The sequence below is a fragment of the Marmota marmota genome, unplaced genomic scaffold (assembly GCF_001458135.2).
Source record: "Marmota marmota marmota unplaced genomic scaffold, marMar, whole genome shotgun sequence".
In the NCBI taxonomy this organism is placed as follows: Eukaryota; Metazoa; Chordata; class Mammalia; order Rodentia; family Sciuridae; genus Marmota; species Marmota marmota.
The window spans coordinates 4,795,041-4,821,010 of record NW_025999863.1 but is presented as its reverse complement, the minus strand read 5'-3'; the positions used below and the strand labels follow the sequence as shown (position 1 = coordinate 4,821,010).

At 54.7% G+C, this 25,970-nt stretch overlaps 1 protein-coding gene across 1 annotated transcript in view; it reads right to left on the bottom strand.

Annotated features, from left to right (window-relative positions):
- Positions 1-1,669: 1,669 nt before the first annotated feature.
- The window catches only part of Arhgef18 (Rho/Rac guanine nucleotide exchange factor 18), a 76,124-nt gene continuing 51,823 nt past the window's right edge, over positions 1,670-25,970 (bottom strand). The window contains exons 11-29 of the mRNA XM_048812894.1: positions 22,460-22,598; positions 21,593-21,705; positions 21,338-21,478; positions 19,595-19,845; positions 18,686-18,811; positions 16,978-17,095; positions 15,895-16,143; positions 14,869-14,945; positions 11,845-12,023; positions 10,950-11,041; positions 9,379-9,561; positions 8,166-8,303; positions 7,600-7,709; positions 6,801-6,857; positions 6,666-6,713; positions 6,090-6,560; positions 4,973-5,306; positions 4,083-4,208; positions 1,670-4,004 (exon numbers count right to left, since the gene is read on the bottom strand). Coding sequence (XP_048668851.1) covers positions 3,844-4,004; positions 4,083-4,208; positions 4,973-5,306; positions 6,090-6,560; positions 6,666-6,713; positions 6,801-6,857; positions 7,600-7,709; positions 8,166-8,303; positions 9,379-9,561; positions 10,950-11,041; positions 11,845-12,023; positions 14,869-14,945; positions 15,895-16,143; positions 16,978-17,095; positions 18,686-18,811; positions 19,595-19,845; positions 21,338-21,478; positions 21,593-21,705; positions 22,460-22,598 — 3,113 coding nt within the window. The 3' untranslated portion in view covers positions 1,670-3,843. The remainder of the gene's footprint in view (positions 4,005-4,082; positions 4,209-4,972; positions 5,307-6,089; positions 6,561-6,665; positions 6,714-6,800; positions 6,858-7,599; positions 7,710-8,165; positions 8,304-9,378; positions 9,562-10,949; positions 11,042-11,844; positions 12,024-14,868; positions 14,946-15,894; positions 16,144-16,977; positions 17,096-18,685; positions 18,812-19,594; positions 19,846-21,337; positions 21,479-21,592; positions 21,706-22,459; positions 22,599-25,970) is intronic.

Genomic DNA, 25,970 nt, shown 5'->3' with positions numbered 1-25,970 from the left:
GTTCAAGTGTGAGATGATTACACTGATGGCTCCTGGCCCCTCCCGGCCCAGGCCCACAGCCACTGCTCTCACCAGCGGACGCAGCCCAGTTGGAACCTCTCTTCCTCAGCCCGCCTTCCAGGACGCTCTGGGTCCCACAGCTTCTCTCCGTCTCTGAGTAAGTGCTGTCCACTCACCCTGGGCAGCCTTAGCCCTGAGCGCCCTTCCCTGCAGCCTCAGATTTTGGGACAGGGGTGCTGCTTCCTGCCAGGCCACGCCCATGCCACACCCTCCTCCTGCTCACTGTGGCTCTGGTCTTACACTTAACTCATATCACGTGTGACGGACCCACGGCCACTGAGGTCCATTTGGGCCATTATGTGCATTTCATGGGCTCTGACCTGAGGCCAGGCCATGTGAGCTGGTGTCACACCATGTGTGCCACACCATGGAAATGTGGTGGGCTGGGACGTATTCATTCTCTAGTCTGAAGGCAAAGAAGGATGTTTGAGTCTGCACACCCCTGGGAAGACCCTGGGGCAGTGTGTGTTCCCTTGAGCCTCATGTGGCACGGACTCTCCCCCTTCCCTGTCCCCAGGCCAGGTGCCCTGCCCTGTTAATCTGTGGGCCTCCTTGTCAGGACCCACATGTGGGCCAGGCCCAGTCAGTCTCCATCCATGTGGGTGGGTGCGTGTCTACCCTGGCCCTCAGCACAGGGGCACCAGGGAGATGAGGGGTGGGGTCTTGGCAACACCCAGTAACCCCTCTGCAGCCTCAAACAGCTCAGATCTGTAAGGGCCTCCATGTGGTGCCTGGCCACAGGAAACCGGAGAAGGAAAGCCAGGCTTAGGCATACAAGCTGGACCAGAAGGCCTGGGACACTGACCATATGGGGTGCAGGCACAGAGCAAGTAGGTGCTCCCAAAAAAGGGGGCCCCCTTCCCACTTCTGAGGGGTCCAGTGGCTCTTCATGTTTTTTTAGTTTTTTCTGTTTGTGTTGAGGACAAGACCCAGAGCCTTGTGCTGAGCCCACGTCCTGCCACTGAGCCACCCAGCCCTCTGAAGTTGACAGCAGCACACTCCCCCTGCCTGCCCCTCTCCTGCTCCAGGTGCACGGGCCAGTAGTGGTTAGTGGATTCAGTTGTGCAGTCACCCCCACAACCAGCCGAGAATGTTTTCACTCCTTGAAAAGGAACCTTGCACCCTTAGCCATCGCCCGCTGCCCTCCTTCCCCCTGGGCTTGTGACCACTAATCCACCGTCTGTCTTGGAGGCTGGTCTGTTGTGGCTCAGTAGCTCTCAATTTCAGGGCTTGGCCCCTCTGTGGACCCCGAGCACGGCCTTCCTTTGGAACATCCGTGCACACCCCATGGTGGAGGACTCGACCTCTCAGGAGCCCGTGCACTTCTGCAGAGGAAGGCCTAGGGGCGCCTCAGGGGAAGGGGCTTGTCAGGCAGATCTCGGGGGACAGCTGCGGTTGGGGGAACTTAGCAGGGGACAGACCAGGGAGTGGGCCAGCTCAAAGTCCCCCAAGGGGCTAGCATCCCTATGCCTGGACTTAGCCCCACAGCAGTTGTGCAGATGGCTATCACCTCCTGCCTGCCCCTCCCCTGCTTCCCAGTGTCCCTGAGGCTGACACTTGGACTAGAGATAGCCCCCCAAACTCCGAGAACAGCCACTTAAGTCAGAGATCATCTTAGACACTTTTATTGCTAGAATCTGGTCTTAAGTTCTAGGGTGGTTCCCAAACACCTGGTGGTAGGAAACATAATCACTGTGAAGTAATTGTCATGTTGGCTAAGGTCATGGTCACGATCACCAAAGACCACAAGCATGGACCCACAGAAACGGGGAACTACGCAGCCACCAGCTTTACAAATAAAATTGGGCTCTACCCAGGAGTGACCGTGGGTGTGGTAAGAGGGTGAACCGGCTATGCTGCCCTACTGCGTGTGGAGCCTGACTGAGCCCCCCCTTCCCTGGCCACCTGACGGGGAGGCCCCCTTCCTGCTGATGGTCCGCTGTGTGGTTGGGCAGAAATTCCTTGCGCTTGTCTAAAGTTCAAGGAGTCCTCATGTCTGGGTGGGTGGTCCAGACAAACAGGCTGGGAGGCCAGCCAGTGCAGGAGTCCAGGAATGTTCTCTTCACGATAGAGCAGGAATTTAGCCTTTCTAAAGTGCTCCAATATGTCTCAGTACAAAAATACAAAACACTGATTATAAACATGGCACAGATGAGATCTGGTGGGTTGGGGGACACTCGGGAAACAGGACAGCACTGCTGATGGAAAAGGACCAGGGTAGGAAAAGTCAAGGTTCTCAGAGGCCAGAAGCCTGGAGAAGAGGTTGGGACACCACACCACTCACTACAGCTGTTGCTTTCAGAACCCTGCTAGCCATTGGCTGGGCCCTGGCTCCTGGTCAGTGCCTGCACCTGCCCAGTCCCCTCCTGAGCCTGGGACACTAACTAAGCAGGCACCTTGGCTTCAGGGAGCTGATGGCAGGCTGCACAGGTCCTAACAGTTTCCCCTCTTCTGTGCCCACTTGTCCCTCAGTGGTGGAAACGTCCCCCAGCTTACTATGTTGGGCATCATAGGGGGTGACTCTGCTGACATAGCAGGAGAAGGGCTGAGTTCCCCACTGAGGCTCCCCAGGACACTGGCCCTGGCTTGGGCCCAAGTGCCCCTTTCTGGGAACAAGAATGACCAGCCCAGGACCTGGCCCTGCTGTCAACACTTCCAACGTGGGGAAGCCTGGGCTGTGGGGCAAGGCTGGCAACGCGCCCCTCCTGCCCTGGGCAGCCAGGCTCTGCTTTGGCTGCAGCTGGAATGTGGATCTGACCATCTGGGCCACCCCTAAAGCCCTGCCCCAAGTCCTCTAGGGGAAGCTGACTGCAGGCCGCAACAGGCCAGTGCAAGTGAGGCGCCCCAAGATGGCCCCCTGTGCACCTGCTGGCAGCCTCTCCAGGCATTCCCTCCCGTTCTGGCCTGACACAGCCCAGGGGCTTCTTCCTAGCAGCCCCAGGAAAATCTGCCCATTTCACAGGAGACCGAGGACCTCTGCTGGGGTGCCTGTGCCAGCCCTGGCTGAGCCCGAGGCTTGGTGCCCTGGACGGGCTGAGCGGCGGGGACGGCAGGTGCCCTTGAGAAGCAGACCAGCGGTTGGGAAACCTCTGTCAAATTAAAGGAGCCATGCCTGGTCGGCCCCTTCAGGATGAGCTTCCGAACCCACAAAACATGCCTGAAGTGCCATGGCCGCCCCTTCCCTCTGGTCCTCGCTACTCCTGGGTGGGCCCTGCCTGCCCTGCCGACAGAGGTTCTTGGTGGCCAGCGTGGAAGGGGCTGCTTTGGAGGGGGATTCTGCCTGACTTGCAGACACACACGGATGCCATGGCCCCTCCTGGTGCCCTCACGACTTGACTCACTCAGTGCTTCCTGGTACCTGTGGAGCCAAGCCTGGCCTGGCCAGCGGCTCCTCAGACCCAGGCCTGGCCTGTCTTTCAGCTCCTTGGCCCCCCTGGCACTCCTCACTGCCTGGGCAAACAACTGGAAATTGACCTTTCTCCTACCCAAAGGGGTGCTACGGCTTAAAACAACTCCTTGCTTTAGTTGGTTCAACTTTCCATTAAAAACTTTCTTTTATGTATGAATAAAAAAAAGAGGTTTATGAAATTACCCAGGCATTACCACTAATCCTACAGACAGAGCCATGAGACCCGAAGCACCAACAGGCTGACCCAGGCCAGATGGACATCAGGGGTGTGCCTGGGCAGGAGGGGACAATAGCTGGGCAGGCAGTCACCCCATGGGGTCCCCAGAGACTCAGGGTAGACAGGCCAGAGGGCCTGCCCCTGGAGCCACAGCCCCTCAGAAGAAGATGACGTCTTCCTTGCTGGCTTCCTCCCTGGTGGCCTGTAGTGGGGAGGGAGCCGGGGGCACAGGTGGGAAGGATGTGCCCCCAGCCTTGATGAAGAAGGCCTCAGGAGGGATGTCGGTTGGGGCTGGACTCGGGGCTGGGACGTAGGAGTCTGGAAGAGAGAGGGGACCGGGGTGTCAGATGTCACCAGGTGCTGCAGACTGCCCCGCTGCTGGGGTGCTGGGCTCACCTGTGGCAGGCGTGGAGCTGTGGCTGCTGAGCAGGATGGGGCTCAGTGACCGGCGATTCCGAGAGGCAGTCTCGTCCTTGCCCATCAACTTGTTGAGAAGCAGCTGCTGCTTGAGGTCGAATGAAGCTGGAAGAGGGAAGGAGCTTGGGCCCTGCGGCAGGCCACCTCAGGACTGGGAGGACTGCTGGACCTTCCCCACCTGACAGTGCCCAGGGCAGACCCTCAGAGTCAGCCAACCTCTGGACAAAGGGAAGGCACTGCTTTCGGGGAAGTATCCCTTTCCAGTGACCCTCATGCCCCAGAGGTCACAGGACACAGGCTCTGCTCCTTAAGAATGTCCCAGAACATCCCTAGTTGTGACCTGGGGAACACTTCCCAGTGGGCAGGCATGGAGGAGCTCCTCGGCTCACTCTTGGGTGGTACTCATTGCAGGTGCCCGAGGGTAAGGGACTGTGCCTCTCTGGGCTGCAGCGTCCCCCTCTGTTAACCCAGGACACTGTGTAGAGCCCTTGGCACTTGTCCTGTGCTCTAGCTACATGGTCCTAAGTGAGCAGGTGACTTCTGGCCTGTGACCCTCGGAAGCTCCCCTGTCCCCCATCCTACTGTTTGAGGCCTGTTGTGGGAAAGCACGTGGGGCCTGGCTTGCCATTTCAATTCTGCTTGAGACAAAGGCCTCCATTTGGAGGGGAGGCCCTGGCATGTCACAGCTGCACCTTCTGGTTTTCCTCTGGCACCCTCTCTAGGTGGCACTAGTATCCCGCTTTTGGTCCCATTGAGCCCCTATAGACTCACAAGTTGCCCATGGCTGGATCTCCGGATCCAGGGGGAAGGGGCACTGGAGACAGCCCACTTCTTGCAGGCCCAGGCTTTGGAGCCGGGGCTGGGCTCACCTGAGCTCTCCGAGCGCTGGGAGCCCCTGCTTTTGCTGCCCTTGTCCTTGCTGCCCTTGGTGGAGGCGGCCAGCTTGGTGGGGATCTGCTGCTGCACTGCCGCCTGCCTCTGAATCTGGTTGGTGGTGCTCAGCAGCTGGATGGGCACGTCACTCTTGGTTGGCCGGCTCTCAGCTGGGGCACTGTCCCGGCGGGCCACCTCAGGGCGCTCCACATACTCGGGCCCAGCATCGGATAGCAGCAGGTTCGCCCGGGTCCCAGGTGTTTTAGCCAAGGCCAGGGGTCCCTCTTGCCCCTCCCCATTGAAACTAGGAGGGTGGCTTGGCGGCTGGGCCTGAAAGAGTGACAGAAGATATGTCCCAGTGCTGCTGAATCTGCAGGGAGTTCTCCCACGGGGCCGCTCTCCCTGATGTGCACAAGGGGCCTGCCAGGCTGAGGCCCTGGGGGGCGGGGAGGCTCTGGGGGGACAGGGAGAGCCAGGCGATGGGGAGACGGGGCTGAGAGGCCTGATCCCTGCACCTGGTCCAGATGGCCCCTGGGATGTCTGTTCTGCATGCAGAGCTGGGCTCAACCTGAAGCTGTGCACACTCATGTTCACACTCAGCCACACATATGCTCTCTCACACACGAAAGTCACATTCACATTTATGCTGCTTAGACAAACTACTTCTTGAAAAAAAGAAGACATCGACATTTACTGTGCTTTCTGCTGCAGTGTGCAGATACACTTTTACAGCTCTCTCACATGTGTGCACACACACATGCTGGTACATTCACTCTTTACAAATATTTTTTCAAGAGGATGTGGCTGTGTCCCCCACGTGGGTCGGTCCTCCGGGGCTCAACTGAGTCTTCTGCCTTGGCCTCCCCAGTGCTGGGCCTGCAGGAGTGCCCCCACGCTCACACACCATCACTCTGATCTTCATTTGCAGTGCCCCAGGTAGGATGCAGGGCTCCACGCGTGCGTGGCCGGCCCTCTACCACCGAGCTGCACGCCCAGCCCACACATTCACTCTTACACCAGATGCTCGTGTTTTCTGACATTCGGTCTCACACCTGCAAATGCGTGTGCCAACCTGATACCCCAGAAGTCCAGTCTCACGAGGCTCTGGCTCACCTCCACCAGCGCCCCGGGCGGCAGTGCCCCTGGCACTGTGTTCTGCTTCTTGAGCCTCCGCTGCTGCTCCAGGCGCTCGCGCTCCCGCTCTACCGCGCGCATGCCCTCGCGCAGCCGCTCTAGGTCTTGCTGGTAGGCCCGGCGCTGTCGCTCCAGCTCTGCACGTTCCTGGTCCAGCTGATCACGCAGCTGCTGCGCTTCGCCTTCCCGCGCCTGCAACCGTGCGCCTGCGCGCTCCAACTCCTGCCGTTGGCGCGCGCATTCTCGCTCCCAGCGCTGCTGCTCCTGCCGCAGCTGAGTCTGTAGCTTCTCCACGTCCGCACGCTCCTCTCGCTGCTTCTCAAAGTTGCGCTGCCGCTCCTGCTCCAGCAGCAGGTTCCCGCGCGTCGACTGCAGTCGAAACTGCTTCTCCCGCTCCTGGATGGCTGCCCGCTGCATCTCCACGTAGCTGTCCTGCTGGGCGATGACCGCCTGTGCACAGGGTCAGAGCCGGGCTTGTGAGAGCCACGTCCTTGCCCAGACCCAGATAACTAGGAAAGGGCAAGTGTGGCTGGTCCCTCCCTGACACCCTGGTACCTGGAGGCTGAGGAGCAGCTGTGACAAGGTCTGGATCCGCTGGACAAGCTGTGGAGAGAAAGGCAGGTTCTGGGTTCTGTCCAACAGCACATGGGGCCTGCGTGCCATCCCCAAGGTGGACCAGATGCCACCTACCTCTGACTCCAGGAAAGTGGGCAGCCGGGGGCTAGTCTCTGAACCTGGCATCTCCACCTGCAAAGACCATAGCATCAAACCCAGAGCGTCTAGGACTGATTCAAGGAGGTGCAGTCTGCCTGAGATCAGCAAGACATTCCCTTGGCATGGGCAACAGAAAGCACCCAGGGCTGGGCCTCTGTGGGGGGCAGTCTTGCTGGCTACCTGACATGCCCATCCGGGTGTCTGCAGAAGGAAGGTACAGGGCAGCTTTGGAGGTGGGAGGCAGCCATCACCATCCATGGGAGTGCAGGCCCACATGTGAAGCCTGTACACCAGCTCCAGGCATGGAGGCGAGTCCAAGCCTCAGCTGGCCAGAGGCAGCTGGCTGTGGCCTCTGAGCCCAAACCTTGGCAAGGACAGACACGTGACGGGCCTTCTGAGTCCAAGGAGAGGGAAGAGCCGGCGAGACGTGGGCACATCTGGTAGGTGTTACTATACCTGTGCCGACAGCCTGAGGCTCCTGTATGGGGTTTCCGGCCTGCTGATGAAGCCATGGCTATGCCCTGAGCCTGTCCCCTCCCCGCCTCCCTCCTGGAACACTGGCTGCCTTTCCCAGGGGGCTGCAGGACAAAATTACCCGGCTGCATGGCAATCGGGTCAGAGAACCTTAATTTGCCATAAAACGGCAGCACTTGGGGAAGTCACCATGACAGAGAAACAGACAACCCAACAGAAGTTAGTCACACTAGTTGATGACAACTACAATGACTTGGACTGATTCTGTATGGAGTGAACAACATCCCCGGAGGTCACGTACCGCCTGCGGTGACTCCTCGCAGCCCCCAGGGACATCTCCGTTTCCAAGCTTCGAGTCTGGGCTGCTGGCAGGCCCTCGCCAGCTGCAGACTTTCTTCTTAAAACTGCCATCTGGGAAGCCCAGGCCAGGCCTGTGAGGGTGCTGTGGATCCCATGGGATCTGGAGCCCTCCTCTGCCCTCAGCCCTGCCCAGGTAGGAAATCCATGGTGGCTTCCCCCACCCCAGTACTGAGATTTGAACTCAGGGCCTTGCCAGTGATGGGCAGATGCTCTACCACTTAGCCACATTCCCAGCTTTTTTATTTTATTGTTTATTCTGGGACAGGGTCAATCTTGCTAAGTTCAGCAGGCTGGCCTTGAAATTCGATCCTCCTGCCTTAGCCTCCTGAGTTGCTGGGACGACAGGTGTGAGCCAAGGCAAGGGCTTCTGTAGCACAGAGACCAGCAGAAATGGCTGGGCCGGACTGGGTTGTGAATGTTCTGAGAAACAATGCAACCTCAGAGGACACTCAGACCTGTTGCTATCGAGCCCCTAAGGTGGGCGGTGAGGCAGGAGACACTACTTACTCTTGCTAGGGCTGCCCATGCTGTCATAGCCTCCGAAGGTCTCAGCCCTCCGAGGCAGGCCTGTGGAGCCACCTCCCTCTTCCGCTAGGCCACTGCTGCAGCCCAGGTGCCTGCAGATCAGGTTCTGGATACCCTCGACTGTGGAAGGAGACAGGAGGAAGGAGCCACACTGTGGAGGCACGCTGGGGGTGTCAGGGAGCAGCTGAGACCCCGGGGAGCTCACTGGGTGCTGGTCACCCCACCCACTGTCTGATGTGGAATTCCAGCTTCCAGCCCCGATTTCCTGCACTCCCGGTGCTTCTGGTACTGCGACCAGGACCTGCCAATCCCTGTGTAAGTGAGAGGCCAAGGCCAGGAGTGGCCACATGGGAGGGCTGTGCTGGCTTCTCCTGTCCCTCCTACTAGCCCACCCAGGCGCTGGCTGCAGTGACCAGCCTCCACCCAGGCCTAGTGCAAATGTGAACATGGCCATGCTGTGTCATGAGGGCCACACAGGGAGTAACTCTTGGGGGGAGGGGCTTTTCATATATAGCCCTCTAGGACCAAAAGTCTGGCCAGCTGAAGAGGTGGAGAGAACATTCTAGGCGCAGGTGCAGAATATGCAAGTGTCCTCAGGGGCCAAGGACAATGGCCACTGGAGAAATGGGTGGAAGGACAGTGTGGGTGCAGCTGGAGGGAGAAAGACTGACCACCCCCATGCCATCTGGTTTCTGTTCTTTTCTTGCAGGAAAGCTACCAAGGATGGGGCTGTGCCTGTCTTGTTTGCTGTTGAAAGAGTGGCACGATGCTGGGCCAGTGGAGGGTGCAGCGGCCACGCTGGGCGTGTTTGGAGCTCTGCTGTGCTCTGAGGGCTCGAGCAGCAGGCCTGGCCACGGCTGGCAGAAGGGCAGAGCATGCGTGGAGACAGGGAGCACCTCACTGGCCTGCAGCCTCTGCCATGGCTCGGGGGGGGGGGGTTCCCTGAAACGGCCTGCCAAGTGTGCATGTGCGTTTTCCTGGGGATATCTCAGAAAGAATGGGGGCCTGTATCAGTCAACTTCAGATCCCCAGGGCTGGTGGGGGCACCTGGAGAGTGTGTGTCAACAGAAAGAGAAAGTGTGTGTCTGCAGTGAGGCACTGGGACCTCGGTCAGGCGAGACAGCCTCAGGCCTGGCCTGGGATCCCAGAGCACACCCCCTCCCCACACGCTCGGCAGGGTGGGGTGCTGACTGACTCTCATTCATGGCCGATCTGAGGATCTGCTCCCCCTGCAGGGTCTCCGAGGCATCGCCTCCGCGGAAGAGTCCACGCGACTGGGCTGTGTCCTCAAGTCCGCTCATCTCTGCCATCTCCAGGTAGATCTGCTGCTTCTCCAGGAGGCTCTGGGCGATCAGTTGGTCTTTCTGGCTCAGTCGTTCTGTGGAGGGACATGGAGGAGGTGGTCAGCTGGGTCAGCCTCCCCTGGATTCTGTGCCCTCTGATCTGTGGCCAAGCCGGAGGACAGAGCCCTCCCGGAGGTGCTTCCCTGCGGGATAAACTCAAGTTACCACCCAGCAGAAAATAGCAATTAGCATGAGACGAAATTAATGCAGATGGTCCTCCACTCACAATGGTTCAACTTGTAGTAGTTTGATTTAATAATGATGCGAAAGCGCTATGTGTTCCGTGGAAATGTGTCTGAGCTTTGATTTCTAGTCCTTTCCTGGGCTAGTCTCTTGTGAGCTGAGCAGGGGCAGTGGCTGTGAGCAGCAGTTCCTGGGCCCAAGAGGAAACAACTAAGACGTGACAGTGGCCCTGTGGCCGGGCTGGGATGTTTGGCAGCTTGAGTGTAAGCACAACATTACTGGGATGGGACCCCAGCGTAAGCCGAGGAGATCCGCACTACCTTAGGTGTCAGGCCTTCTAGGGTTCAACGGGATTCTTTCCGTCTTTCTTTTGGACATTAATTAATGCTCTCAAATTTATTAAAATAAATAAAGTCCTTAAAGCACCTCTCCCCACAAAAGAAATAAAATATAGACTATTAAATTCCATGTACTTATCGCCTAACTATCACTTAATCAAAGAAATAAATAACACAGTGAGTGGGAAGGAGGAAGGGACTTGTCGGGCCCACTAGGAGTTGCTCGGGCAGTCACCACATCCACCTCTCACAGAATCTGCCGCACAGGAAGGAGGACGCACCAACACCGTGTGCTCCATCCACCCTGGAGCACCCCTCGGTCACCAACAAGGAGTGAGATTTTGACATGTCATGATGTGGATCGGGCTTGAAGACACTGTGCTTGGTGAGGGAAGCCAGGTGCACAAGGACCTGGCTCCACTGACCCGAGATGCCCAGAATGGGCGTGTCCACAGAGATGGGATGGGGACTGGTGGTGGCCAGGGGCTGAAGTGACTGCTAAGGGGTGTTTTGTTTTCAGGGTGAAGAAAATGCTCCAAAACTGATTGCTGACCTCTGCGTGCTTGCGCCTCCTTCCTGAATGCAGACAGGTGGGTCTGGAAGGGACTGGAGGCCCCGAGGTCAGCTCTCTCCCTTCCCACACCCCTGCAGAGACCAGGAAGCCTCTGGGACATCACTGCCTCGTCAGCAGTCCCCTTCCGAAGCCCTCGCAGAGCTGCAGGGCGTGAGTGGCTCACAGCAAAGTGGCTGGCCGCATGGTGGTGAGATCCTCCACATCCAGTCTCCACAGAATGGAACAGGGACGCCTCTGAGGGCTGGGGGCTCAGGGCTGGCTGTCTCAGGAGAGCTTTGCAGAGCCATGGCCACACAGGGGACATGCCCATAACGCTGACACCCCTTACCTTGAAAGTCCCGGAGTCTCATGGCGCGGGCCTCAGCGACCTTCCGCTCCTCCTCGACCTCACTGAAGGGTCCCTCTTCCTCATCGGGACAGCTACAGAGAGAGGGGACATACAGAATTAACTGGTGGGCCTCTGACACTACGCTGGCTCCGTAGATTCAGCTGCTAAGAGTATCTCTGATTTTGGGAGTGGTTTTCCCTCAGGGAACTGAGGGAATGCATGTGGTCTTTAAGTGTCAAGAGTGTAACCAGGCAAGGGTTCCAAGTGTCCAGCTGTACCCTCGAAGAGGCTGCCACCGGACAGTGCTTGCTGGGGACCGCTAGGCATGGGAGGCTGAAGCTTCTGAGCATCGATGGAGCTTGGAATAGGCTAAGGTGGTGAGAAGCCTCCAGGCACCTGGAGGGGGAGCAGGGAGCCGGCTGAACTGCCTCCCTCTGCCCATCTACCAGGCAGACCTGGACTCAGGCGGGTGGAAAGAGGAGGGAGTGGCATGAGTGGAAGAAGGACAGGAAGCCACAACCTATGGCAACGGTCTGGTCTCAGACTTGTGTGCAGGCAAAGCCCACTGTGTTTGGCCAAGTGGCCCATGAGTGCAAAAGGTCCAGGTGAGATCTGCTGGCCCTTCAGCCCTGCTGGCCAGACACATCCAGGCCTTTTTAGCACCTGAGAGGTTGGACTGTTGTTGAAAGGAGCTGGAATGGCACCATCTTTGAGATGGTGCCATTTTTGAGAAGCAGATGGACAGAACATCTGTGAGGGATGGGAGAGAGGAAAACAAGGGGTTTCTCAGGGACTGCACAGGCCATTGATGATTGGCCGAGGCTCCCTCAAAGCCAAGGGCATGAAGTCTGGAACATGCACCCGTGTCGGGGAGGGAGACCCTAGGCTCTCTCACCTCTCCACGGCTTGGCGGATGTGGGTCATCCAGGAGTTCCTGTCCTCTTTGGAGCTGGTGTAGATCTCATACATCTCAGGTCCTTGCAGGGAGGCACTGATCAGAAACATGGCCTTCTCTTCGTTGGCCACTTCCCTCACGATGAGCTTTTGCAGAGAGATGACAGGTGGCTTCGAGTCCTGCATAGGTGGAGGGGAGGTCACATTTTACCTGCTGCATCCAAAGCAGGACCAGAGTCTCAGGGTTGGGGGCGGGGGACACAGAGGGAAGCCATGTGCCCTGTTTCCTTGCAAACAACTTGAAACACAGATATTTTGCCAAATGGGGAAAAACACTACTGCAATGATATCCTAACATCCTTTTAATGTGTCAGTTTTATCTTGCTATGTTGTTGCCCAGGCTGGTCCTGAACTCCTGGCCTCTAGTAACCCTCCTGCCTCAGCCTCTGGAGTAGCTGGAACTATAGGCACAGTAACAACTTAAAAATAATTAGTAATGCAGGTACATCCTACGAAACTCAGGATACAACATTACACAGTATAGAACAACAACAAAAACTCCTCATCTGTTTTTTGTATCACAGGCCACCCAGAGCCAACCAGTCCTCCCAGCCCGTTGGGCACTGGTGAGAGAGAATGCTGTAGTAGACCAGTAAAAAGCACCTCTCAACTGTGCCATGAGCTCAGCTGCGTCCCCAGACCTGCTGAAGTCCTAAAGTCTAGGACATGACAGAACGTGGCAGTATTTGGAGACAGAGATTTATCAAGTAACGTGGATCCCACTTCAACATGACTGTGTCTTCAGTAGAAGAGATGAAGACGCAGACATATATAGAGGGATGACCCTGTAAGAACACAGGGAAAAGACGGCATGTACTGCCAAGGAGAGAGTTTCAGAAGGAAGCAATCCTGTGCACACCCTCATCTTGTACTTCCAGCTTCCAGAAAGGTGAGACATTAAATTTCTCCAGTGTGAGTCACTTGGTCTGTACAGGCACATCCACAGTGGCCACAGCAAACATGTCCAATCATCCCTTATTGGGGGTCTGAATGTTCCCTGGGGGAATCTCAGCCCATTTGGACCAAAACTATTAATTTCCCCAAGTCTTGGCTTTCCACCCATGAGAATGTTCTCTTCATAACCTGTAAGATATGGTCAGGACAGCACCTGCCTGTAATCCCGGTTATATAGAAGGCTGAGGCGGAGGATAGCAAGTTTGAGACCAGCCTGGGCAACTTAGTGAAACACTGTCTTAAATTAAAAACAACAACAACAACAACAAAACCAAACAAACAAAAAAACCCAGGATGGAGCTCAGCTGTATGGCACCCCTGGTTTAATAACCAGGAAACACCCCCTTCCCCCAAAAAAGATATGGTCAGGAGCATGTGACTACACAGCCAAAACAGATATTCAAAGCAGCTCCAGCACCTGCCAATTTCCAAACTGCAAAACCACACACATATCCACCAACGGGAGAATAGATTAATAAAAGACCGTTTATCTAAGTTGTTTGGAAAGAGTCAATAGAATGTAGGATGGCTATAAAATAGAAGGAGCAGGCAGCCACTAAACACCATGCCACAGGGTAAGAGATGCACTGAGGAGGGAGCTTCAAAGTGTATTGAGCAGGAATAAAAAAGCAGGTTGTAAGAGAATATGAAGCTTGAAGATGCAGTGTTAAAATACATGCATTTATCACTGGAGACCCAGCTGTCAGCAAGCTCCAGTCCATGGCCAATCTGGCCCACTGCCTGACTGTGTAAAAGGGTTTCATTGGCATGTGGCTTAGTACATACTCTCTACTGTGGTTTCCAGAGTGCAGTGGCAACATGGAGTGGTCACTGTGGACGCCTGTAACACCTACAAGGCATAAAGCTCGGCTGAGCAGACCCCCTACGGTAAAGACAGTCAAGTCGATGTCCCTGGGTGACAGGATTATTCTGATTTCCTTTTTTGTGCTTTTCTGAACTGTAAAGGTTTCTGAAACAAAGTTACACCCAGATGAATGTGGTCTCCCTGCCCATATATTTTTGGGGTGCAAGACATGCTACTTTATGTCTCACCCCTGACCAGAGCCCCATCTCTTGGGATACACAGTGGCCCATTTGGCTAACTACAGGACAAGGCAGGACACCAATCCCCAGTAGGGCTGTCCTGTGATGCAAGGTGGGCACACAGAGCCACCCAGGGCAGCAGACTGTCCTGTCACGTCACCCTCCTGTGCGGGCATGGCAGGCTCTGAGGTGCATGGGTCAAGGCAGGACATCTGTTTGACAAAACAGCCTGACACAGTTGCAGGGGGTTGAGATGGGAAGAACAGGGCCGGGTGGCAGTGGGGGACTTCTTGAGAAGCCACTGAGATGGAACACAGGGCCGTGCACATGCCAGGCAAGCGCTTTGCTGAACCATGGCCCCAGCCCCTGAGAAGCCACTTCACATTTTGGGGGAAGCTATGTGATTCTACGGTTCAGTGGTGAGGACCTTCTTCTCCAGGTGACCTGGAAGCCAATGGCTTCCTTACACTTTTTAGGGGCTGGAGCCCCAGGAAGGCTGGGCCTGACCTCCTTGCCCTGCAGCTGGGTCTGTGCTGTGAGATGCCAGGGTGCCCTGGGCCAGTGTTGGGGTAGGGTTCTGGGTGACACAGCCGGGCGGGTGCTGCTCCCCTGACAAGGGTGTCCTGGGGTCAACATGGTCACAGCTCACAGAGCAGTGGCTGCCTGGACTTGCGTCTAATAATAGGGCCTGTGCGTCCCCGGGAAGAGGGAAGGCTCCCCCGGCCACGATTCTGGCGCTTGTGAGTATCCAAGTCCTTGGCAGAGGAAGAACGTGTGTGGAAACAGAATGGAGGTGGAGAGCCTGTGGGGATGGGAGCCTGGGCCTCGTCAGGAAAGGGAGGGCCTGGGGTGCCACAGTGCAGCGTTCTAGTGGCACTTCCTCTCCTTGTCCCCTGCCCCCTCCTTCATGGCCACACCCACCAGGTCCCCACAGACAGGACCTTGTCTGGAGACACTGGGTACGCACCACAGAGGCAAAGACATATTTTTGGTCCTTTTCTTGCAGCAGTAGAAGCACGTCGGTCAAGAGGACAGCAAGGACATCTGCAGAGAGCACAGAGGGGGCGTCTTAGAAGTTGTGCAGCCACGGGTCTCACTGGGAAGCCCGACAGTCACTGTCTCTCCAGGAGGTCTCTTGCTTCAGACCTTTCTACTCGAGCCTAGAAGTTTCCTGTCTAACTCACACCCTCCCATCACTCTGGGTTTCCATATTTATCACCAGTGAATGCTGGAGTCCCCTCTTAGGTATCCCTTCAGGCTCCAGCTGACAAGGTTCAGAGCTGAAGTTAGGACTCCAGCCTCACCACCAGGCCATCATGACAGGTGGCTGTCATGGCCGGGCCTGGCCTCGGAGCTGCTCTAGCTGATGGCTCAGTGTGGACGAATCTTGTCATGCTCCCTGCCCAGGTCACCCAACCATGAGCTGCTGGTGCTCCCATCCTGCCCCCTAGGGAGGGCTTGTCTCAGTCCCCTCATGCTCCAGTCCTGCTTGGTGCCTTGTCTCTGGATGAACATCTTGCATCATGAGGCTTTTGCATGTAAGTGCAAATCCTGAATTGAGGTATATTCACATTGCAGGAAGCACAAATATTACCTTCTGGGAGAGCCATTTTTGATACCACTAGCAAAGTCAGAAATCCTTTTTCATCCAATTCTCTCTCATTGCAGTCTGCTGGTTCTTTCAAAGCATTTACCACACTTTTAACCACTTTTTTTTTTTTTTTTTTGGTAAATGTTTACTTGTTTCTTTTTCTGTCCCACATGCTGAAGCCCCAGGAGGGCAAGGGTCACATCTTGTGAGATATATTTGTACCACTTGGCTTGGTGCCAGTTCAAGATGGCACTCACAATCCAAGACAGTGCTCATCACTCAAAGAGGGTGCCCACCAATTCAAGAGGGCACTCACCAATCCAAGATAGTACCTGCCACTCCAAGACAGTGCCCCCAGTCCAACACGGCCCCCACTAGAGGTGGCCAGGGACAGAGCTTTACCTTTCAAGCGCCCTGAAGTGGTCTTCCAGCACAGCGTGCCCTCCAGATGCAGCTGCCGCTGTAGCATGTCCTCCTTGCGGAAGGTGAGTCCATTCTTGAGTTTGCTGGAGGACTTGAGGTCCATCTTCCCTGCGATCTCCCTGAGGCGCTGGCCCTTCTCACACTCACTGACCTTGGCATCCACTTGGGAGATGATGTCTTTGATGAGGTTCAGGGCTTGAGTCAGGTCTTCATGGTCCTCAGTGCCAGCTGCCACACACAGCAGAGTTAGCACTTTCTTTTTCCGTGCTCAAGAACATAATGGAAATGGCTTCACTAAGTAGATGGGATCTGTGAGGTGCATTCCCTGGGTCAGAGGAACCCTCAAGAATTACCTCCCATCTGTAGTTTCTGAGGTAGAAATGGGTCTCCAAAATAAATGCCATAGCCCAGAGTTTCATTTTTACTCAGGTAGAGATTCCGTCAAATGTGGAAGCTAAGGCGCAATTTAAGTGACAACAACTGCCCTGCATGGCTCTCTGGTCTCTCCTTGGCACACAAACTCCTCCCAAGTCCTCCAGCTCATCATAAAAGATTCCCTCCACCTCCTGCTGTAACCTGGAGCTGGCCCATCTTGCTCGGAGGATGTGGCAGGGGAACTTTCTCATTCTCCCACAGACCAAACCCGATGATCAACACTGCCTGGCCCCGAGAACTCCTGGGCTGGCTATCAGCCTTTTCTCCTCTGTCCCCTACAGCTCCAGGCTCCTCACTTTCTTGACCCTGGTCATGTGACACAGAGGTCATTTCCAGGCATGTCTGGACAACCCAGGAATGACCTGGTCTCAATCCATTTATCCATGTCACAGATACTGACCCAGCGCCTTCTGTGGCCCAGTTTACACTAGGGGTGGTGACGAGCGGAGGAGACCCAGCCCCTGCCTTCATGGTGATGACTGCCCCACCCTCCTCAGGTGGGAAACCCCAACACCCAGCATAATGGATTGCTAGGGGAATTTGTCCAATCCACTGGTAAAACCTTCATCAGGTGGACAGGGACCCCTGCCCTGCTGTGGCCCCTGGGCATGGCGTGTGCTTCTCTACCTTCTGTGTTCTGGATGATACGCTCCACCAGCACAGGGTATTTGGTGATGCGCTGAGTGACCAGAAGGATGCACTCCTGCACACCAAGCCGCCTCACGATGGAGAAGCTGCCAACTTTCTAGGAAACAAAAAGTAGAACGGCTCCGCATTAACACCTCCTCTCCCGCTGACTGTGCCCACCAGCCTCCAGGGCTTCCTTGCCAGCTTGCTGGGATCTTCTCCCTGCTGCTTTGTTGGGGACACACAGTGGCTATCTGAAAGCACATACTGGATATACAGAAGGCCACACAAGCAAAGGTGACCTCGCCTTGAAAGACCAGTTAAAGAGAAAATGAGGTCCAGTCATGGGGCAGTTGTGGGGATCACCTGTTGAGCTGCTCACCACGTGCACACACACATGTACACGTGCACGTCAGACATGCATGCTCGGCTGTCATTCCAGAAGCTCCTGGAACTAGCCTGGGCATGTGCCTTTGTGGTAGAGCGGGCTCCCTGGTGGCTGCTGATGCACACACACCTCTGGCTGACCGTCTCACTTCCTGGGGGGTGGAGAGCAGTCTCCTGTGCTCATGGAGCATTCCGCGCATTCCGTGGATTAGCGCCACTACTCTTGTGTATTTCAGGAATGCCGGCAATAGCAAAGAGCCACTTCCACAGCACCCGAGTGTCCTTCTGGGACTGTGACAATCTGTGGTTGCAGGTTTCATGGGAACTGTCTCCATTGCCACCCTCTGCCCTCTTTCTAGATGGTTCACGCTGTCAGATGGGCCATGTGACAGCCATTGCTGAGTGAATTTTGGTCTGAAATTGCTCTTTCCCTTTCAAGTCCGTCTACTGAGGGGATCATGGAGCAGATTTTTTGTTTTGTTTTTTCTTTTGAGATGGGGTTTCTCGCTATGTCGCCCAGGCTGGCCTTGAACTCTTGGGCTCAAGTGATTCTCCAGCCTCAGTCTACTGAGGAGCAGGGAATATGAACGTGAGTCACCAAGCCTGGAACAAAACTTAAACACAGGTCATTCTTGATTTCAGCCCATTAGTTGTTGAATGCCACTTCAGAACAAAGTCCCGAGGGCCCAGGGAACAGACTGTAGAGCTGTTCTGGAGCTTGGAACCGAGGATGCCGTTTCTGACTGACTTTCTTTCTTGTCCCTCTTGGATACTGGGGATTGAACTTAGGAGTGCTTAACCACTGAGCCACACCCCCAGCCCTTCTTATTTTGAGACAGGGTCTCGCTAAGTTGCTGAGGCTGGCTTTGAACTTGCGATTCTCCTGCCTCAGCCTCCCGAGCCACTGGGATCATAGGCGTGCATCAAGGCACTCAGCTCCTAAGTGCCGTTTCTGGGACACGGGAGGTGGGGAGAGCTTGACTCCACGGACTGCGGCTGGGTGGAGGGGTCTGGTTCTGAGCTCAAGTGGCTGTACACGCTCAGTCAAGGGAATCCCATGGGCCTCGGGGGGCAGGCAGGGAGAAGATGGAGCTCAGAGAAACTTGTGCCTTGCTGGAGCCTCTGCACGCAGAATGGGGTGGCTCTGCAGGGCAGTTCCCGGGGTGGGGCAGCCCTGTGAAAGGACGCTTGTGTCACCCAAACCAAACCAGATTGTGAAAACCACTGCTGTATAACAACTCACTATTTCTGAATCCAAGATGTTACAGTTTGGTGGAAAAAAACAACAGCAAAGAAGTATTTTAAACAACTTTTTTTTTACCTTGATCAAGTTTTGAAATTTCTTGTTTTGTTGCAGCAGTAACTTGTAGTGACTGACGGCTTCATTGTGGCCGCTGCAAAACACACCGTATTTTTCTTTCATTCTCTCCCCATTTTCACCTGAAAACTGATATGGAGGAGGATGGAAATGTCACCAAAATGAAACCTGGAATCCGCCACAGAATGTTTTCACCTAGTCCACCTGATTGTGCTAAAGTGAACACTGGATTGACTTGCAATTTCACCTTTTAATAAATACACCCACCATCAGGGATGTGCTTGCCTCGGGTGTCTTAATGATAAGGTACCATCGAAGTAAAACAACAAAACTTTGTGCTTTAGGGCTTTGCTACTCACAGATGCTGCAAAGCTTGCAAAGATTCAAGAAGAGAAAGAAATTTAGGTCAAAAGAATGTTAGGAAAATAAAAAAATTACTTGTAATTTTACATTTGTTTTGTCTTACAGAGCTGGGGTGGAACCCAGGGCCTGTGTGTGCCAGGCAGGTACCTGCCACGGAGCCTCCCGCTGGCTCCTAATTCCTACTGCCTGACCTGGGACACTCTGGGCAAGCAGTCTGGGGTCAGATGACGGGTGTTGCTGCCACTGTCCACCTCTGCCTGGACTCTGCAGGCCTGCTATGGACGGCCCTGGTCAGAATTATGTTTCTAGCCAGCAGAAACAGCGATTAGAATCTCAAAGCAAAAACCAAACAACAGCCTAGAAGAGCACAGCTCTGAACAGTGTCCAGACAGACATGTTGGCTACTCTGGCCTCTGTGCTCCCAGGACGTGAGCCGCAGGCTCTGGAGTAGCCATGCAGATAAACCAGAGCCTTTACATTCTATTAATAGAAGGAATGGAGATCGGGTGAGGACTCACGAGGCACCACCCGGGTCACAACGGTGCCCACCTGCTGCACCAAGAGGTCCCCGATTTTCTGGATGATGTAATTCCGCTCGCTGCCCTCCTCCAGAGCCTCGCGGCGCCGCTCCTTGAGCCGAGCGAGGAAGTGGCTGTGCATCTCCAGCAGGTCGTCTGCGCAGGGGAAAAGGCGGCTGATGGCCCGGCCGCCAAACTGCAGCTCCTCCTGGAGGGCCTTGGAGTACACCTTCAGCATGATCTTGAGGGTCCGCACGTGGTGTGCCTCTGTCTGCATCAGCTCTGTGGGGTGCAGAGGGCCAGCAGGGCTTACCCACGCGGGCTCCGCGGTCCTGCTGGGCACTGGTGGGTGCTGCCTGCCTGCCTGGGTGGGGCTGGCCTGGAAGCTTTCCACCTCAGTCTGCCTTTGTGGCCTTTCTTGTTTATCTTTATACATTTATTTAGTAAATGAAGCTTATTTTTTTTCTACCTTTATTTTATTTATTTATTTTTATGTGGTGCTGAGGACCGAACCCAGGGCCTCACACGTGCTAGGCAAGTGCTCTACCGCTGAGCCCCAGCCCCAGCCCCTTATTTTTTAATTATTATTTTTTTTAAAATTTTTATTTATTTTTTAAAGTCAGGGTCTCACTATGTTTTCTAGGCTGGCCTTGAATTTCTGGGCTCAGGTGACCACCCCTGCCTTAGCCTCCCGAGTAGCTAGGACTGCAGGTATGCGCCTGTGGCCATTCTTATTGCCCAGGCCTCCCGTCCTCCCCTGTCCAGCGCTGTGGGAATCCCAGGCCAAAGGAAGCTGGATAAAGAGGGGACCCAGGAGATGCATGCCTGAAGTCACAAAGACCTTTCAAGGCTGTTTCCAGCAAGGCGGTCATTCTGAGCTGGGCACAGTGGTGCACGCCTGTAATCCCAGTCAACTTGGGAGGCTGAGGTGGGTGCAACACAAGTCTGAGGCCAGCCTCAGCAACTTAGTGAGACTTTGTCTCAAAGTAAAAAGGACTGGGGATACAGCTTAGTGGTGGAGCATCTCTGGGTTTCAGTCCCAGTACCAAAAAAAAGATGGTTGTTCTAAGGAACTCCATGTCTGTGGTCTGTAGTGTAACACACCTCTGTGTGTCTGTGATCAGACCAAACTGCAAAGGACTGAATGTCTGTGCCCCCCATTTCATATGTTAAAACCTTACCCCAAAGTGATGCTATTCAGAGGTGGTGCCTTGGGGAGGTGGTGAGACCACAAGAGTGCAGTCACCGAGGATGTGATTTGTGCCCTTATGAAAGGGATGCAGGGAGCCCCTGCCCCTTCCACCTCGTGAAGACACAGTGAGAAGGCTCCACCTGCGAACCAGGAAGTGGACCTCACCAGACACCAAACATGCCTGCGCCTTGACCTTGGACTCTCTCTGAACCAAGGTGAACCCAGTGAGCAATATACTTGTGTTGTTTACAAGTCACCTGGCCTATGGAATTCTGTCAGAGGTACCCAAATGGACGGAGACAGCCACCAACAAGGCAAGAATGAGTCAGCCCTGGGCACCTGGCCAGGCTCAACTACAGGGACCTGTGCTAACAAAGCCCTTCCTGGCCACCTCTTCCCCAGGCTGGCAGGCAGGGCTGCCCTGGGGGCGGGGGCGCAGAGGGTTAGGGTTAGAGTTAGGGTAACGCAGCGAGGGTAATGTGGCCATGGAGCCCAGACGCCCAGATGGAACTAGGGAGCAGAAAAGGAGAAAGATACAAAGAAAGAGAAGCAATGGGCTTGGGTGCGGTGCTGGCCTCCTACCGTACAGGACATCCTGTCTCTTCACCACCTCTTTCTTCTGCTTCTTGGCGTAGGCCAAGTCTACAGCCAGGCTCCAGGACTCGGCCTCAAACTCGTGGGTGTCCGATTCGACTTCGCTTCTCAGCGAGGCAATGTAGGGATCTGAGGGAAAGACGGGGGCTGCTGGGGGGGGGCCAGAGCCTGGCAGAGCCTGGCCAGCACCTCCCAGTATGGACGGGGACCATGTGGCAGCCTCAAGACTTGGGACCAACTTACCTTCTACAAAAACAGACTCGGTATTGGAGGACGTGAGTGCTAGGGAGTCATCAGTTGCCTGCTTGAATTTTAGAACCACAGAGTCAGCTTCATCCATCTCTCCTGTGGCTGGTCTACGTGGAAATAATCACAACCACCATTTCAAAAGGTTGAGTTGAACACACACTCCCCAGTCTATGGAGGCAAGTCAGTTTGCTACTCCACCTGATTAGATGTGATCAGAGAACTTTCCGGATTCCAGTAGAGGCCTTTAACTTGGTCACAGGTCATTTTTTAAAATAGGAGACTACTGACCTACGACCAGGACTTTGTCCATTACAGTGACCTAAATGGCCAGGTCCATCTGAGGGGTGTGATTTGTGGGCTTCCGCTGCTGGCCACCAGAGCCCACCAGAGCCCACGGAATTCTATCTATGGGACTTAGGAGGACACAGCCTCACAATGGAGGGCAGGAAGACAGTCTGTTCATAGAGAAAAAAGATAATTGGCTCCCTTCTCCACGAACTCATGGAGAGATCGCCGCAAGCACTGGGTTTCGGCAGTACTTTCTGCCCCAGCACTGTTGAAAGTACACCCGGGGCCCTCAGCATCCTGTAGAGCCGGGCAAGGCCCAGAGACCGGGCTGGAGGACTCGGCATCGGCATCGTCTTGAGCAGTAAGAAGCCCTGACAATGAAAGCCAAGGGTATTAAGCAAACTGGCTCAATGGTGGCCAAATCCACCCCAGGACGCATCATTTTGCCTGGGGGGCTACCCTGCCGATTCACACAGACAAGAAATGTGCCTCCTTTCATAGAGGCCACTGATGAGTGCCACCCACTGCCCCATCCCTCCCTCTGTACCTGGTGGCAGAGAGGACCTGGCTTACCCGAGTCGTGCCCCAGGTCCGGCCGGGCTTGGTATTGGCTGGGGACCCCCTTTCTGAGAGACCGTCATGCCGACATTCCTGGATGGGGCCGGGCTGCCATCAGACAGAAGGCTGCTCCTCGGGTGCTCCTTCAGTGAGGCTGCGACAGAGGCAAAGACAGAGTTGGTGCTCAAGAAGTGGGCAGGGTAGCGGAGGTCACTGGTCCGGAAGCCCCGCTCCGACTGGGGCCGCAGCACCGACAGGATCTTAGAGGTCAACAGCTCATTATCTAAGAAGACGTTCTCGCTCCATTTCCTGGGGAAAGAGCTGTAAAAAGACAGCTCAGGGTGGCCGGGGAGCGCCCCGTGCCTGTCGCCACCCTTGGAATGCGTGTTCCCCATGCTGGCGCTCGGGGCTCCGGGACCTGGCGCCGTGCCAGGCTGGTCTGCACCGTTTTTATGCCTTGGCGGAATCCTTCTAGAAAATACAGCTGCGCCTTCCCTTGCTGTATTGGCTGAAGCAGCGGGGCTGGAGCGCAGGAAATGGGTCCCCACTGTGACCGCTTAGTGTGGAAACCGCATAGTATTTTCTCCTTCAGTAAAACAGTAAAAAAGAATAAAACCCTCCTACACCCCCCTGGGTCTTTGCAGGGGGTGGAGAGTTGAGGGTGGGCTGTGCTTGCTGTAAATCACCTATGCATGTGAAGCAGGAGCCCTGCGCTTGGAGTGGCTCGTGCGGACACCACACACACACACACACACACACACACACACACACACGCAAGGATAATTAGTCTGAGATTGATGTCAGGGCGACGCTAAGACCCAGGGACCGCGGGGCACGATGCTGATTTAGCTGCCCTGTTCTCAGCACTTGAACAGAGTGCTGCCATCAAAGACGCCAAGCTCCGGCTCTTTACACAGTGACTGTAAACCAACCCAACATGCGGCGGGGCTCCAGAGGGTCGTCCACACGCGTCTGCCCATCAATGTAAGGGTCTGGATTGGAGGATGCACGTGTTCACTGGTGGAAATGTTTGCTATTGATGGAAAAATGCGCTTTTTTTCTCTCACTGCTAGTGATTGAACTCAGGGTTTCTATTACCGAGCTATATCCCAGCTCAGAAAGATGCAATTTTTTTCTTTTTCAAAATATTACTACTATTATTAGGTACCAGGGATTGAACCTAGGGTTGCTTAACCACTGAGCCACATCCCCAGTCTTTTTATTCTTTTTTTTTTTTTTTTAATTTAGAGACAGGGTCTTGCTGGGTTGCTTAGGGCCTTGCTAATTTCCTTAGTCTGACCTTGAATTTTAACCCTCCTACCTCAGCCTCCTGAGCCTTCGGGATTACAAGTGTGTACCATCAAGTCACAAGATGTGACTCTTAATAAAAGCTCGACTATGGCTCATGCGTTGGGCTGAGTTTCTCCCTCCTGTTTGACCAGCCAGCCACTGAAGTCCAGTCTTGTCAGGATGGGCTGTGTGGCGGAGGTGCTCTCAAGGTGAAAACTGCTTTTAAGGCCCTCCAGGTGAGGACAAAAAGCAGGATTAGAAGGGAATCTGGTGGCTTCCCCACCTGACTCCTGCGTCCCCGGTGCACTCACCCACTGGTTTCTCTAGGTCACTGGAGGAGGGCAGCTGTGGCTTGGTCCTAGGCAGCATGGAGTCTGTGAAGGGGCTAGGCGCGGGTCCTGGCCCAGGGGGAAGCATGCTTCTCTCAGCAGCTTTCCCAGGGAGTGGACTCAGCATTGTGAGTGCTAATTTGGGTAGAAATTTGGGATGGCTGCAAATGTGTAGATAGGTACGCGCATAATTTGCATGTGTCCCCCAAAGTCTATGTGTTGAGGTGTTTTTTTTTGTACTGGGGATTGAACCCAGGGCCCTTCACCACTGAGCCATATCCCCCACCCTTTTTTATTTTGAAACAGGGCCTCACTGAGTTGCTGAGGCTGGCCTGGAACTTGTGACCCTCCTGCTTTAGCCTCCTGACCTCCTGAGTTGCTGGGATTACAGGCGTGGCCATGGCGCCTGGCCATCTGTTGGAAATCCAATCCCCAGTGCGATAGCATTGGGAGGTGAAGTCTAGTAAGAGGTGATCAGGAAACCAGGTCTCTGCTTCTGAATGGATTGATCTCGCTTTCACTGAAGTGGGTCAGCTGTGGCGAGAGTGGATTTGATATAACAGCAAGCTGCCCCCCCCAGTGGCTCTTGCCCCATCCTCTCTTGCCCTTCCACCTTCTGCCATGGCCTGGCACAGCATGGGGCCCTCGCCAGATGCCAACACCATTATCTTAAGAGTCCCCAGCCTCCAGAACCATTAGATAAATAAATCTCTGCTCTTTATAAATTATCAAGGCTCAGGTATTTTGTTATAGCAGCAGAAAATGGATTAAGACACTATGTATTAAGATTTTCTGGCAGAAGAGTAATGAAGAAAGCTTGTAAATGAAGATGCCAATCATTAGCTGTGTGATCCCACACTGCACATATTTTTCATAGCTATTCATTCCTTACTATGTCCCTGCACAATGGCGATGCCATTTATGTGTCAGACATCATGTTAATAAATGGCTAATGATTACTATTGTTATGGTAGACTAAACCACCCAAGATGTCATTCATATATAAATACCTGTGTACAAAGAAATCATAAGTCGTTCCTCGTCTATGTGGTTCAGGGCGGGCATTTCCTGCCAGTTTCACACCACGTGAAACCCCACCCGGGCAATTATGACCTAAATATATAAATATGCGACAAATCCTGAAATGCAGCCTTGGCTCAGCCTCCTGGCCTGGCTGGCAGAACTTTCCTGGGAAGCAAGGTCTGGCCTGATGTCTCATGGGTTCTGCTTTAATCACACAGTCCCCGGAACAAAAGCCATTATCAACACCAAGTACGAGTCCCTGGTCCAAAAAATGCTAATAAACTATCGGTGATTGACTCAATGCTGCCTTGGATGATTCAGGAGACAACATGAAGCTTCATGGCTCAGGGCAGACAGTCACAAATCACATCTCTGCAACACGCAACTGTGGCAGCCAGTAGCTCTGCCACCAACAGCTGTATTAATCACATCTTTTCATTCTGTGTTTTTGATGCTTTTGACATCTGCCTTGCTGACCCTGGGGGATCGTCCCTCCCAAGGTGAATCAAATTCTAGACACTGTAAGGACTCACATGAACCTCTCACACGCAACCCAGCCAGCCCAGCGCTCAGGCACCACCCTTCCTCACCAGGCCCTGGCACTCCAGGTCACGACCACCCCTGGACCAGCCCTATGTGCAGCGCCTGCTAAAATGACTCACACCAGCAGCCTGGGGCCTGCTTACTCTGCCTTGCCCACTCCTGCCTGAAGAAACCGCAGTGAAGGCTCATGCCTACATTCCCTTTCACTACCTCTGCCTTCTGACCCACCCTGGGTCCTCCTGGTGCAGCTCTGCATGATGTACCATGCCTGCCTCCATGACTTCTTTCACAGGGGTCTGCATTTTTGAGTCTTATCATACCTGGTTAAAACAAATCCCAGC